We start from the raw sequence: 13,776 nt of genomic DNA, 5'->3' as shown, positions 1-13,776 counted from the left end.
GACTTCGTTCAGAGGGAGACGAGAGATTTGTTAGTTTTCTTTATTTTACAAAAAGCACAACATTGTGTTTTTACTCTGAGTGTACACAAATAAAAGAAGATATTCTATAGTTTCAATTGATATAATACTTATGTCTCTATGACAAGAAATGACGGAGTATTTTAAGTCTGTTTTGCTGCAATGTGAAAAAATCCTGCAAAACGCACCGACGCGTTTTCAGACCTCAGAGAGTTAACAGTCAGTAGAAGCGTGCACCGCCTCACTGACAGTCGATGTGTGTGTGTGTGTGTGTGGTGGTCAAGCCAACTTGTCGACAGGAGTGAAACTTTGCATCAGAAAAAGGAAACGCTAATGATTGCACTTCCTAAAAGACAGAAAGAGCAAACGCTCACTGTACGCCGCTCATGTCTCCCCCCTCACGTCTCTCTCCTCTTGTGACTGCATGAAAGTGAAAACCATAAGTGTGATATGGGGAAATTTTTGCATGGCTCCACATGCCCTGAATACAGCATTTACAGGAACAGTGTGTGTGTGTGTGTGGGTGCGTGTGTGGGTGTGTGTTTCGTCTGAGGGTCTTTTTAGAGGAAGAGGGAAATCCATGAGCCTTCAGTCTCTGTGCTGTCAGCATCAGTCATATGACCAACGCAAAACTGCTGAAACTCTCTCACACACACACACACACACACTCACCTCCAGTCCATAAACTCACAGATGTCTCTTCTGTCCGTCCGTCTCTCTTTCTCTGGGTCAATCCTGATGACAAGAAACAGACGAGTCAAAAACTCAAAGAGAAGCAAAAGAAAAGAACGAGATCAATAAGAAACACGTACAGCTTCAATCATATCGACCGCCGATGCTCATGAAAGAGCATTATTACGTGAAACACTCGCTGATTTCATGCTGTACATCACAAACACACAAAATAAAGCTTCTTATAGTGGAAAAAAAAGGTTGTTTTGGGGAACCAGAAACGGTTCTTCTACAGCATCAGTGAGAAAAACACACTTTAGAAAGCTTAATGAACGTCTCACACTTTCGACACTCAATCTCTCGATTAGACAAGTGGAAAAAGTCTTCGTCATTTACTGTGAACGGGTGAAAATTTCACATCGTCCCAAAATTATTTTGCTTTTCTTGTTGATCTTGTGAAGTTGCAACAGGAACAACTACACAACATTTAAACCCACAGCAGTTCATTTCACATCCAGAACGCTTCATTCATGTCTCAAATCAACTCATTCTTCCAAAACACTAGACAGGTTTCAATCAACAAACACTTTATTACTCAGAAAACGACCTAAAAATACAATGTTTGCTTCGGTAAACGACAAGAACGACACTGTCTGCGGTTTATAATTCACTGCGGTGTTCGTTACATGATCCACGTTTACATCACAGTATTTTTAACATTATTCCTAACTTTCTCCTTTTAAAGACTCACACTTGTGTAGGTGTTCGGCCGCATCTAATAGCTTTCCATGTTTTAGATTCAGAATATATTTCAGTATGGTGTTGATTATTCATGCAAACTGCCATTCAGTTTTGTATAATGTTTGGTTTTGAACTGAAGTTGAACAGTTTTGCTGGTGTTTTTGTGTCTAAATGAGAAATTAATTAATTAATGCAATTTGAAAGATGTCATCATTAATTCATCTTCATTATTTAAAACAGCCAAAGTGCTGTACATGAGTGAAGTAAACAAGTACAAAGATATAAAACATAAGAAGAAGTGATAGCTCGCATGTGTTAAAGATTGAAGAGATTTATAGACAGATAGAGAAGAAGACACTCCCTCGGCTCCATCTCCTCTGTGCTTTAGAAAGAGTGGTTCAGTGGCCGGACAAGGTTATGCAAGCATTTATACACAAATAGAAACATTTTAAAGTCGATCCTAAATTGGGACTATGGAGAGCTCATAAAATGCGAGTGTCATGATCATATATTAACGGCTATTCTTGAGAAATTTTGCAGCATTTTGCACCAGTTGAAATCGAGCGACCTGAATGTGTATTGTGCTGAAGCAGTGATAAATCATCCTCGGTTTATCCCACAGAGACTGGTCCTAGCAACTATTAATGTCTTATATGGTTATATTGCGCACTAATATAAAGCCTGAAAATAAAACAATAAGACCATCAATCGATGAGCATCATGTACTTTGTATTAAAGTGCTTTAACCCTACAGTATTTGATTTCTAAGGCCTCTAAATGATCTCCTGCAGTTCTTCTGTCTCTGATTCAGTAAAAGTCTTTTAGTTTAACTGTACAAACGTCCTTCAGCTGTCAAATCTGCTCTGATTTTATCAAGAAACGTAAGAATAACTTTGATCTTGTTAGTAATATTTCATCTGGACTGAAGCAGCTTTACTTGATCATCCAGACATCATTTATTATACACTCTACAAACAAAACCCAACAAAAAAAAACAACAACCCAAGTTGGGTTAAATATGGACAAACCCAGCAGGTTGGGTTAAAGGGCACCTATTATGCCCTCTTTCACAAGATTTAATATAAGTCTCTGGTCTGGTCAAGTTTCAGCTTAAAATACCCCACAAATTTGCCCATATTTAGGGGTGAGCAAAAACATGCCTTTTACTATATTGTTATATTGCTAGCTAAAAAAATAAATCCCAATTTGGTTGAAAAAAATGGCTGGGTGAAAACAACCCAATCTCTGGTTTTGTTCATATTTAACCCAGCATTTGTATGAAATAAGGATTATTTGTTCATCTCTCAATCATCATTGCATTATAATGCATGTTTTAAAACTACAAAGTTTGATCAGAAAACTAAGCATTTAAATATTTTACTGAGGCATAATTTTGGCAGATATTGATATTTAGTTGAAATATTGAGTTGAAAATGGACAAACCCAGTGATTGGGTTAAATGTTGACCCAACCTGCTGGGTAGTTTTATTTAACTCAACTATTGTTTAAAAATTACTATAAAATGAACCCAAAATAGTTTGGAAATTAAAAATCAGACACATAATTACTGGAGGAAACAATAATAATCAAAAGGTGAACATTTATTATTAAGCAATTTAATAAATGTTTATTGTTCAATTATTATTCATTAAATGTTCATTTATTAAACCTATTAATAAATATTTCCAACATATTTTGGGTTCTTTATAAGCAAACAATACAGACATTTTTAAACAATAGTTGAGTTAAATAAAACTACATTTAACATTTTACCCAACTGCTGGGTTAAAAAAAAAACAAATTTCTGGGTTTTGACAATTTTCAACCCAACCTAGGGTTGTTTTAACCCAGACTTTTTAGAATGTACTCATTGATTTATATTACAAGCTTCATAATTTCATATAAACATCAGCATTTGCACCAAACTGTGTATTTCTGCTCAGTTTGAGTCTAAACTCTTTATTCTCACTATATCAGACTTTATAAGCCTGAAGGATCAAATGTCATACAGAAAACACACAATAAATTAGATTTTATCTACAAGTTCATTAAACTTCCATATTTTAATAAAAGTATTTCTCTGCCTGTTACTCCCTGTCAGGCTGCACAGGGTTAAATCATCATTCAGAGACTCGATCGGTGGGTTTGATGTGTTCAGCGGAGGAACCGCGTCATCTCCGACCGACCGAATTACCTGAGTAATTAAGTTACCATGACAACGGCCGTGAGGGGTGGGGGGGTCGGAGAATTAATTATTATCAGCAGGTGAGAGTCTAATTGAACTACAGGACTAATTAAAAACAAAAAACTGCGTTCTGTCATACACACACACACACACACAACAGCAGCTTCAGGAGTGTCTTCCAGTTAAAGGCGTTCCGATCACGAGCGGATCCGGTTCAGCGGGTTCAGCCGGTCCGTCCGCGCGTGCACAGGCGAGTCAAGCGAGGAGAATTCCGCCTCGAAAGCCTCATTATTAAAACAAACTTATCAAAGCGAACTCGAGTCGTTATTCTAATGCGGGTTTTGCGTGACAGCGCGCGGACTCACCTGTCAGACACACACGCGCGCGCGCGCGCAGGTAAAAGCCGCAATAATCACACCGAATGAATGAATGAAACTTACAGCGGATCATTTCCAGTGAAGGAACCGGGGTCGTTTGACAGTTAATATCTTAAGACACGTCACACGGGAGTTACCGAGAACCCGTGACGTGTACGTCCTCTCGTGACCCCGCGGTGATGAGGATCAATAAAATAAAACGGAGTAAAAGGAACAGAGCGAAAGACGGTGAAACGGAGGAATGTATCGATTAAGTGAACGCGTTCGCCTCTTCCGCGCTGTACGGAGGAGAAGTGCTTTACCTGAGCCGGTGTCACCTGAGTTTCCCCCGCTGCGTCCCACCTGACCGAGCGCGCACTTCCTCAATGTGACGCGTCCGCGCGCACGGGTCTCCTGTAGCGGCTGTTATCCGCCCGGTGTCTCTGCGCCGGTTCTGACCCGCTCCTGACGGACTCCGGCGGCTCCTCCTTAAACCCGCAACCAGGAAGCGGCTTGTCCTACTTCCAGCGGCCGCGGGTGATTGGCTCTGCGGGCGGCGGAGGGCCGCTGGGGTGGGTGGGGAGGGCGCGGGCCGGACTCTGCGCGCGTGCACGCCCGCTGTGCGCGCGCCCGTGTGCTGATGAAGGTGGGCATGACTGACTGACTGACTGACTGACCGGGCGAGCGGCCGCGGCGGCTGATGGACTCGATCATATTTAACGCGCTTCTTCCTTTTTCGTGTTGAACGCGCGTTTCCACTTCTGCTTCCGAAAATGAGTCAAGTGACAAACTTTGAATTTGCATGTCAAATAGTGTCTTACACACACACACACACGGATGTAAATGAAACAGGAGTTGATGTATATCATGTACATATATTAGTGTTGTGACTGTTTACGCACGCAGGTCCTCGAGCACGAGCAGGTGATGATATCAGAGAGATATGAGAAAGTGCACGAGAAATGAAGGAGTGTGTGTCAGGATGAGGTTAGTGTTCGACAGCAGTCAGTCTCACTGACTTCCGCTTTGAAATGGTTTAGTGTGTGTGTAGAACATTTTAAATGCACACACACACACACACACACACACACACACACACACACACACACACACACACACACACACACACACACACTCTGCTGCAGGTGCGAGTGTCTCCGACTGTAAATGAGCTTTGAGCTCCATCTAGTGCACGTTATTGGCATGAATCTGGTATCAGAAAATATTCCCCTTGAGATTTTAAGTTAATATTTTAATGATTTAAAGGGTTAGTTCACCCAAAAATGAAAATAATGTCATTAATTACTCTCACTCATGTTGTTCCACACCCGTAAGACCTTCATTCATCTTCAGAACACAAATTGAATTTTTGATCATTGCTGGCTATGCAGGCCTCACTGAGCCATCGGATTTCATCAAAAATATCTGATATCTGTGTTCTGAAGATGAACGGGTGTGGAACGACATGAGGGAGAGTAATTAATGACATTATTTTCATTTTTGGGTGAACTAACCCTTTAACAACACATTTGCATGTAAGTAAATTATCTTTTTTCTTTTTTTTTAGTTCATGTTATATTTTCATTTCTAACCAAAGTTATTTATTATAGTAATTTTTATGATTTAATTTTTTCCACGTACATTTGCACATTTATCCAAAGTGATTAACGGTGCATTCAGTGTGTAAAGTTGGCAATCTCACAGCATCAGAAACTCACCCACACCAGCCGAACCCTCCTGCAGTCTGCACAGCTCTAGTGTGGGTGATGATGTGTGATAACGAGAGATTCTTCATGACATACTTAGCTGAAGACATTCTCCCCAGATAATGGCACTAAATATGCTCTATCTTCAATACATCAGAGAACATTATACTGAATCCCACAATGCAAAGCACTTGAGCTTCCATTTCCTGTGTGAGCAGAGAGAAATATCAGTGAAAGAAGTGATCATTGTCATTTACTCTCCTCACGTGGCTCCAAACCGGCATGACCTCCTTCCTTCTGTGGAACACTAAATCTGACAAATGCATGAATGTACTCTCTCTATATGACCGTCAACCAGCCAACAGGGAACGTTCTCAGAATGTTCTGCCAAGGTTCTTAACCTTCTTCCAGCAACATTAGGGTCACACTGACAAATAAGGTTTTAAAAGGTGTAAAAAAAAAAAAAAAGAATTGCGCATATATATGGAGATATATTGGAGTTTTATTGGAGATTTATTAAGTGTTAACAATGAAATTATGTAGTTTTTATAATCATTTAACACTGCTTTTGTTATTTTTTTTACAAGATTTGTCACCAAAAAGGTTATTCGGTTTCACCAAAACTTCAGTTTTACCGAATGACACTTTTGGTTTCAACAAATGACGATATTTTCAAACGATGCTAACAGGCCGATATCTAGCAAAAGGACGATCAAACATTTTATATTTAGTACAAGTTTTTAAAATATTACAACATTTTCCATGTTTTATAGCGGTTGCACCGAATGACCTGATGTTTCGGGACATGCGTATGATCAAGAGAAAACATGAATTTCAAATTTAATTACTTTATGATCATGTGGTCTTTTGCAGGTGTCTGAATGATGTCACATCCTGTCACATGATATTGACCACATGACTGGATCCAAAACGGTCCCTTTATATTGGTTACTCCAAATGACATCAATGAGATTAATTTTTCCAGACATTCTTTCTCATAACAAAGCAACGACTTCTACACATAATTTTAATACTACTTTGGACTATGTTGATATATGATGTTATAAAATCATGCCAGAATAAAAAATATATACATTTATTACATTTTAATATATTTTAATCACAAATTAAATGGCCTATTGGCCTTTGGACGGTTAAACCGAATGACCTTTTGACACTTTTTTTTAAATTTGAATAAAATGAATGATTTAATGGAATCTTCCCTTAACATTTGCATTGACCAAACATTTAAAAAAGGGATTTTTTTGCACATAACGTAATATGAAAATGAGCAAAATGTTCTTAAAGCATATGTTTGTTAGCTGGAAAAGCTGCTCTGTTGCCTTATTCTCTCCACTAACCATACATGCTTTACTGTTTCAGCTCCACACAGTCATACTATGAATAAATCTGTCCTGTTCCTCTCTAATCACTAGTCACACATCAACACTGCATGAGGGAGCAGACGATCATTACACTGTCAGGAGGAAACACTGAGACGCAGCTGTGCAGCACCACACACACACACACACACACACACACACACACACACACACACACACACACACACACACACACACACACACCAGCAAGTAGACCTGTATGTTATAAATGGCACATTCAGAATTATGTATCATTAGTGTGTGTGTGATAACAAACTGTGACACAGAAAACTGATCCTAAATTCACTTTATTCTGATTTGGCAAAAATCTTTTTCACATGTTCATCATTATTTCTCTTACATATCATTGTATGTCTCATTATAGACTATTATTTCCTTTTTCTCAAAAGCTAAAGCTGTGAGAACAAATAAAAATAAACATTTGGTCCTTAAATGTGCAATCTAGGCAACATGGTATTGGAGGGGAAAGTAGACATAATCTCACTATCGGCACAAAACACTAAGGAACATCACTGGGCACAACATGAGAGATCCATACGGGGAAAAGTGTGTGTGTGTGTGTGTGTGTGTCACTTAGTGGAAGCGGCTACAGTACAAGAGCGAAAGAAAGATGAAAGCTGCTCTGGTCCAGATGAAAGACCGTAAAGCATCAGATGCGTGTGACACTAACGGACAGAGAGAGGCAGAGACGCTCACAGGGAATCAGGCTACAGCGGCTGAGAACTAAAGCGCTGCTGTGCGCTCGCTGTTTAGTGCAACACACAATCAAAACAAAACACTAGTTCAGTTACAGTAGAGTGAGAATATGAACGTTATAGTCATATTGTTCAAAACTAACGTCAAACACCTGAGACGACAAACTACTAATGGATTGCTTCTATTTTTATCAAAAGAATTATATTGATATACAGTGTATGTATATATATATATATATTCTTTACAGTTATTTAAATAACTATTGTCACATCTGTGATGCTAATTATTAGTTATATAATGGGCAAATATTACACTTTGGTGATTAAAAAAGAGACGAGAAGAGAGAAGCTGGAAACAAATTTTCAGATATTAAACGTCAGTCAGTTTATGCAGACTCAGGTCGCGAGGTTTCTGAGCATGCTGACACTGGCTATCAATAAAATAATATTAACACAATTCAAAGTCCCACGTAAAGTTTTGTGAGAGCATGCAAAAGCATTGAAACGTAATCTTATTTTATTTCCATCACCGTGTCCCTTCAGGGGATCCGTATGTTCGGGCACCAATGAAAGCACCAAATGGAAACTTGCTATAGCAACAAAAGTCCTCCTTTCCTAAGAGAATATAAAGCAAAAATCAATTTATACATGTGGTAGGAAGCTTATTTCCTAAATATGTACTTTGGTAATTCTTCACTCAGGTCTCAAGGATTTAATTTTGCATTGATTGATTCTTTTGACTTGCATACTGATCAGGTAATCACTGACTAATGGTTTAACAGACAGCGCTAGACAAACACAAGTACACAAAATTGTTAAGAACGATAAAATCGTAGTTCTCTTTTTCATGTAGAAATTAATTTTCTACTTAAATCACTATGTACAATGCACCATTTATAGTTTACAGGCAGTGTACACTAAATTAACACAAATCCACTGTGTCTAAACATTTTTCTTTTTTATTTTCAGACTAAAAATGTATTATTCCAGTATAGTGTCCAAGGACACGCTCCATTTGACTCATAAACGAAAGTGCAAAAAGATTTGCTGTAGTTCTAACCCTGTGACGAACGATTAATCGCTAATATTCATCGGTAATTTGAACATTTCAAACTCAGGTTATGCTTTTATTGTCTGCAGGTTATGATCTGATATGAAAATGCTCCTGTATCTTTAACATTCTGTGCAAATGCGTCAAAAAGTGGTGGCAGTTCTGCTGTTACATTCCCTTTAAGACATTTTTGGCAAAGGACAGAATTTGTGTCTATACTATGAAAGATTAAAAGGGCTTTTCTGTTGAAAAGACCAGCGTTTATTTTCTGCAAATATCAAACATCTTTTTAGGGGCTCTGTAGAAAGATCATGCTGGTTCTATAGCATGTTTTGCTGGTGATCAACATGACTATGTTAGTTCACCAGTCAGACCATTGAAATTTCTCAGCAGGGCTACAAAAATATTCTACTACACTGGTTCTACTTTTGAGTCAAACATTTTCTGCTCTTTTTTGTTTTTATTTTAAATAGTTAGAGTAGATGTAAAGTCAGGGGTGTTAAACCTTCCCATGGCCAAGACTGACCAAACCAGGGAGGGTCAAATGCAGACAGCATGCTCATGGAACCTGCAGAGCCTGAACTGATACAGCTGACATGTGACATCTCATCTCCTGAACTCACCGCGGACAAAACATGAGCCTCCGACCAGCGTCCACCTTCCTCCTCACATGTTGGCAGGATATTTTTGTCTCTTTGTCTCTGAATCTCTCTGAGGCAAGTCCTGTTCTTTCTTGGCCTCTTTTGGTGAAGCGGAGATGGACTGGAGGACTGTAGATGAGGAGGCAGTGGAAGCAGGAATGGGAGTTAGACTTAAGGTAGGAGCGGACAGAACATTTAAGGTCTGAGTCTGGGAGGCAGCTGGCTTCTGTGGCTGTGAAGTGGCAGGAGATGGAGTGGATGCAGGAGAAGGTGATGGGGTGTGTGTCTGTGATTGGGCCAGAACAGGCGTTGAGGGTCTGCTTTGGGCTGGGGTGTTGATGGGAGAGCCTGGGGTCCAAGAAGAGCTCGGAGTTGAGGTTTGAGTGGAGACCGGAGAACGTGCCGGGGGAGGACCAAGGATCTGGACAGCGGCTGGAATCTGAACAGAAGCACTTTGGCTCGGGGTGGAACTCAGATGTTTACTTGGAGTCTGGGTGGGAAGTGGAATTTGAATGGAGGTTGAGGTTGGAGTTTGTGCCACTAAGGGGATCTGGATGGGAGTTGGACACCGACCTTGGGATTGGATGGCCATTGGTGTTCTAGATTGGGTGGGTGTCTGAATGGGGGTTTGAATAGGGGTTGGGGTTCGAGTTGGGGTGGGGGTTTGAGAAGGAGTGATGGTGGGTGTTGAGTTGGTGGTGGAGGATAAAGGTGGTGGAGGCGTCTGAGATGGTTTGGCATGGGGGTTCTGAGCCAAAGAGATGCGTGAAGATGAAATTGGAGAGGTGGAGATGGATTGAAAGGGAGAAGGAGGGCATAGGCAAGGAGGAGGAGATGTTGAAGGAGGAGTAGGTATTGCAGTGCCGGGAGTTGGACATCGACCCTGGGATTGGGTTTGGATGACCACTAGTGTTCTAGATTGGGTAGGGGTCTGAATGGGGGTTTGAATAGGGGTTGGGGTTCGAGTTGGGGTGGGGGTTTGAGAAGGAGTGATGGTGGGTGTTGAGTTGGTGGTGGAGGATAAAGGTGGTGGAGTGGTCTGAGAGGGTTTGGTACGGGAATTCTGAGCCAAAGAGATGCCGGAAGATGAAGTTGGAGAGGTGGAGGTGGAATGAGAGGGAGAAGGAGGGCGTAGGCAAGGAGGAGGAGACGTTGAAGGAGAAGTATGTATTGCAGTGCCGGGTTTGGCTCGCTGGGTTTGAGGAACCCCTAGACCACAAGATGTGGCCATGAGAGATAAAGGAGGGTTGCTGGAACAAAGAGGGGTTTGCTTTGGGGAGGACGAGAAGAGGGCAAGGATTGGCGGAGTAGATCCTGGAGCTGATGTGAGTGGAGGTGTATGCGTCAGCTGAGAGGGCAACAGTAGGGGTGTGTGTAGGGGCATCTGTGCGGCGCCAGGCTGTGGTGCATTTGAGCTCAAAACACCTGCGCTTCCTCCTCTAGCAAGTCCTGAGGATAAAAGGAAGGGTGCCGGCAGCAGGTTTCCTCCGGATGCTTTTCGATGGAGAGGTGGGTGAGGCTGCACGCCCACCCAGCTGCGGTGGGGAAGAGTCGGCTGGGAGGCAGAGAGCAGTCTGGCCTCCTGGGTAAGCCGACCGATCATTGGGAGGCCTTGGGTGCTACCTCCTCCAACATGACGTAGTAGAGCCTCTTTCGCCCCCTGTGGCCCGGAGCCGACATTGCGTCCTTCGACAGACGGCACTGTGACCGTTGAGGAGGGAGGTGGGACTTTATTGACAGGTGATGTTGTGGGCTCTGTGTGGAGGCGGAGACTGTAATGAAGTGTTCTGCTAGCCTGCAGGGGAGCGGGTACTGACGACGCAGGTGTTGGGGGAGTTTTTGCCACTCCGCCTGCCGAAGGAGCCACAGCAGTCGGTCCCATAGTCGAGGGCGAGGGTGAAGGTGTTATAGAGGACGGGACTCCTCGCGGGGGCAGACCGCCCATCACGCCAATGAGGGAGCTGAGCGACTGCCGAGGGTGTAGTATGGGTGGACGGGGAGGTGAAAGAGGGCAGGACGAGGGCGATGGCGAAATGGGAAGAAAGATGGCAGCTCCAAGGGCATGTTGTTGTTGTAGCTGTTGTTGCAATTGTTGCTGCTGCTGTTGCTGATGCATCAAGGCTATGGCCACGTTGGTGGTGGCAGCGGCTGTCTGGAGGGGAGCGTGGACCAGCGGTGCCCAGATCACCGGATGAGGTCGGGGTGAGACTGTGCCTCCGGTGCTGCCTCGGTTGCCCGCGGCAGTGATGTCCTGCATGGTGGGCATGCTGTCATGCTTCACAATCTGCTGGACCAGAACACTATCACAAGAACCCAGACCTGCACCTCCTGCTCCTCCGCCGCGGCTCCCTCCACCCCGTCCCAAACTGCTGCCCGCTACAGATCCCCCCTGTGAGGTCTTGCGCAACAAAATTGAGTTCTTCTTACCTGTGAGAAAAATTAATTCAGAATAGGGTTAGGACAATAAGAAAATAATTATTAACACTGTTCCCCTACACTGTTCCCTAAGAATTAAATACTTTTTTAAGCCAATCAAAAATGAAGATTTTCTCTTATTTACTTACTCATGTCCCATATTGACTCGTTTTATGGTGCTTTTCTGTCATTTTTGTCACTTTCACGGTACAGAAAAGATTTGGGAACTTTAAATTTAGTAAGCCAAAGCCTCAATTCATCAACTACAAAATCAGTTACACATTTAAGGGATTATTTTAAGGGGCAACAACACCAAAAGGGCTAACAACACAAAGTTACACATATGGAACAGTACAGACTAGAACAGGGAGGGATTTAAGAAATAGTGAAAGCAAAGGAGAAGAGATTTAATTGTTTATTTTAGAGATGAGTTTTCAGCTTTATAAAAAGGGGCAAAAGCGGTTTTACCGATGCGATCAAGTCTGTCCGCTGCCACCGTCTCAAAGGCTCGTCTCATCATGGGATGCTCTTCCAGAACCTCATTGAAACTGCCCACACTGAGGGAGTAAAGTCGACAGTACGTATCTGCCCGGACACTGGCTGTCCTTCTACCACGAGTCAACAGACAGATCTCTGAGTGATGGAGAAAGACCAGGAGAAGGTTAGAAAGGGATCTAGAGGACAATTGATGTCCAATGTACTTAAACCTCTCGACCAGGGGTGCGTTTCCCGAATATGGTCGCAAGTTCTGTTGTAACCAACACGATTCAATGGAACTTGCGACCACAGTTAGCTAAACGATGCCTTTGGGAAATGCACCCCAGATCATGGCAATAAATCCTTAAGACTTGGTACTGCACTTAAAAACTGGACGTTTTGAACCTTCAGAGAACATTTAATGGGAACATTCGGGAACACTCACCTCCAAAGTAAGACCCATCACTAAGCTTGGTCTCCCTGTTTCCACGAGTAAGTACACTGACCCGTCCATGCTGGATGAAATACATTTTACGGCCAACGGTTCCCTCGCGAATGATGAAGTCATTGGGCTGGAACACCTCAAACTTCAGCTTTGTGAGCACTGCTGTTACGAAGTTTGGGTCAGCGTTAGCAAAGAGAGGCATGTTAGCCACCAAGCTACGGCAGTTGAAGCTAACAATTTCCTGTGGACAAGTAGACATTATATGGTGGTTAAAGCTTGTAAAATGCAACAACAAAAACTCACACTTACATACCACAATAATGCTGGTGTTTTGAATATAACCTAAAATAGTTCTGTGATATCTGCTTGTGTCTGAAAACACATAATATAATGGTGTGGGCAAACTTCAGTTGGGTATGAATAACAATTCATATTTATTCATCATCAATATTTTAGATGTCACATAATCACGTCCAGAGTTTTAGTTGACAAATGCATTTTAACAGTACAAATATTCCATATTCATAAAAAAAATTGAATGTACAGAATTACAAAAATTGCTTATATAATAATGTTTTGTTGCGAATATTTTACTGGTGACTGACTCTATACTCAGTGTAGGTGTTTATTACACTTCAAATACTGTTACATATCATCACTTCTTGTTTATTTGCTTCCATTTATTCAACACATTTATACACAGCCTTATATTTATACACTGTGGAATCAATAAGCTGAAACTGAAAAGTAAACTTTGGGAAGCCATGAGTTTAGTGATGACAAACCTCCTTTAAGGGGTCGCTCAGCTCTCCCAGAATGTTGTCCTCATCAAACATCTTGCCCTGGTATCGATGTTCATAATACTCGTGGATTTTCTGCCTGACATCTGCTGGAAGCTTGTGGAACGACATGTACTGCTCCACCTGCTTATACTGAATGTTAAAAAAATGATTTTCATTATAGCTGCTGAT

At 41.9% G+C, this 13,776-nt stretch overlaps 2 protein-coding genes across 3 annotated transcripts in view; both read right to left on the bottom strand.

Moving 5' to 3' along the window:
- Positions 1–4,552, bottom strand: part of zbtb7b (zinc finger and BTB domain containing 7B) — a 26,400-nt gene extending 21,848 nt beyond the window's left edge. Inside the window, exons 1-2 of one of the 2 annotated variants that reach the window (XM_067361511.1) lie at positions 4,296–4,552; positions 691–753 (exon numbers count right to left, since the gene is read on the bottom strand). The gene's annotated coding sequence lies outside the window, so the exon portion shown is untranslated. The remainder of the gene's footprint in view (positions 1–690; positions 754–4,295) is intronic. The other variant, XM_067361520.1, reaches the window with a different exon arrangement.
- Positions 4,553–7,372: 2,820 nt separating this feature from the next.
- Positions 7,373–13,776, bottom strand: part of LOC137002044 (potassium/sodium hyperpolarization-activated cyclic nucleotide-gated channel 3) — a 29,969-nt gene continuing 23,565 nt past the window's right edge. Inside the window, exons 6-9 of the mRNA XM_067361490.1 lie at positions 13,591–13,737; positions 12,806–13,046; positions 12,352–12,516; positions 7,373–11,895 (exon numbers count right to left, since the gene is read on the bottom strand). Coding sequence (XP_067217591.1) covers positions 9,494–11,895; positions 12,352–12,516; positions 12,806–13,046; positions 13,591–13,737 — 2,955 coding nt within the window. The 3' untranslated portion in view covers positions 7,373–9,493. The remainder of the gene's footprint in view (positions 11,896–12,351; positions 12,517–12,805; positions 13,047–13,590; positions 13,738–13,776) is intronic.

This window comes from Chanodichthys erythropterus, chromosome 2 (genome assembly GCF_024489055.1).
Source record: "Chanodichthys erythropterus isolate Z2021 chromosome 2, ASM2448905v1, whole genome shotgun sequence".
NCBI classification, from domain to species: Eukaryota; Metazoa; Chordata; class Actinopteri; order Cypriniformes; family Xenocyprididae; genus Chanodichthys; species Chanodichthys erythropterus.
The sequence above is the reverse complement of the archived record's forward strand: the minus strand, read 5'-3'. Positions and strand labels throughout refer to the sequence as shown.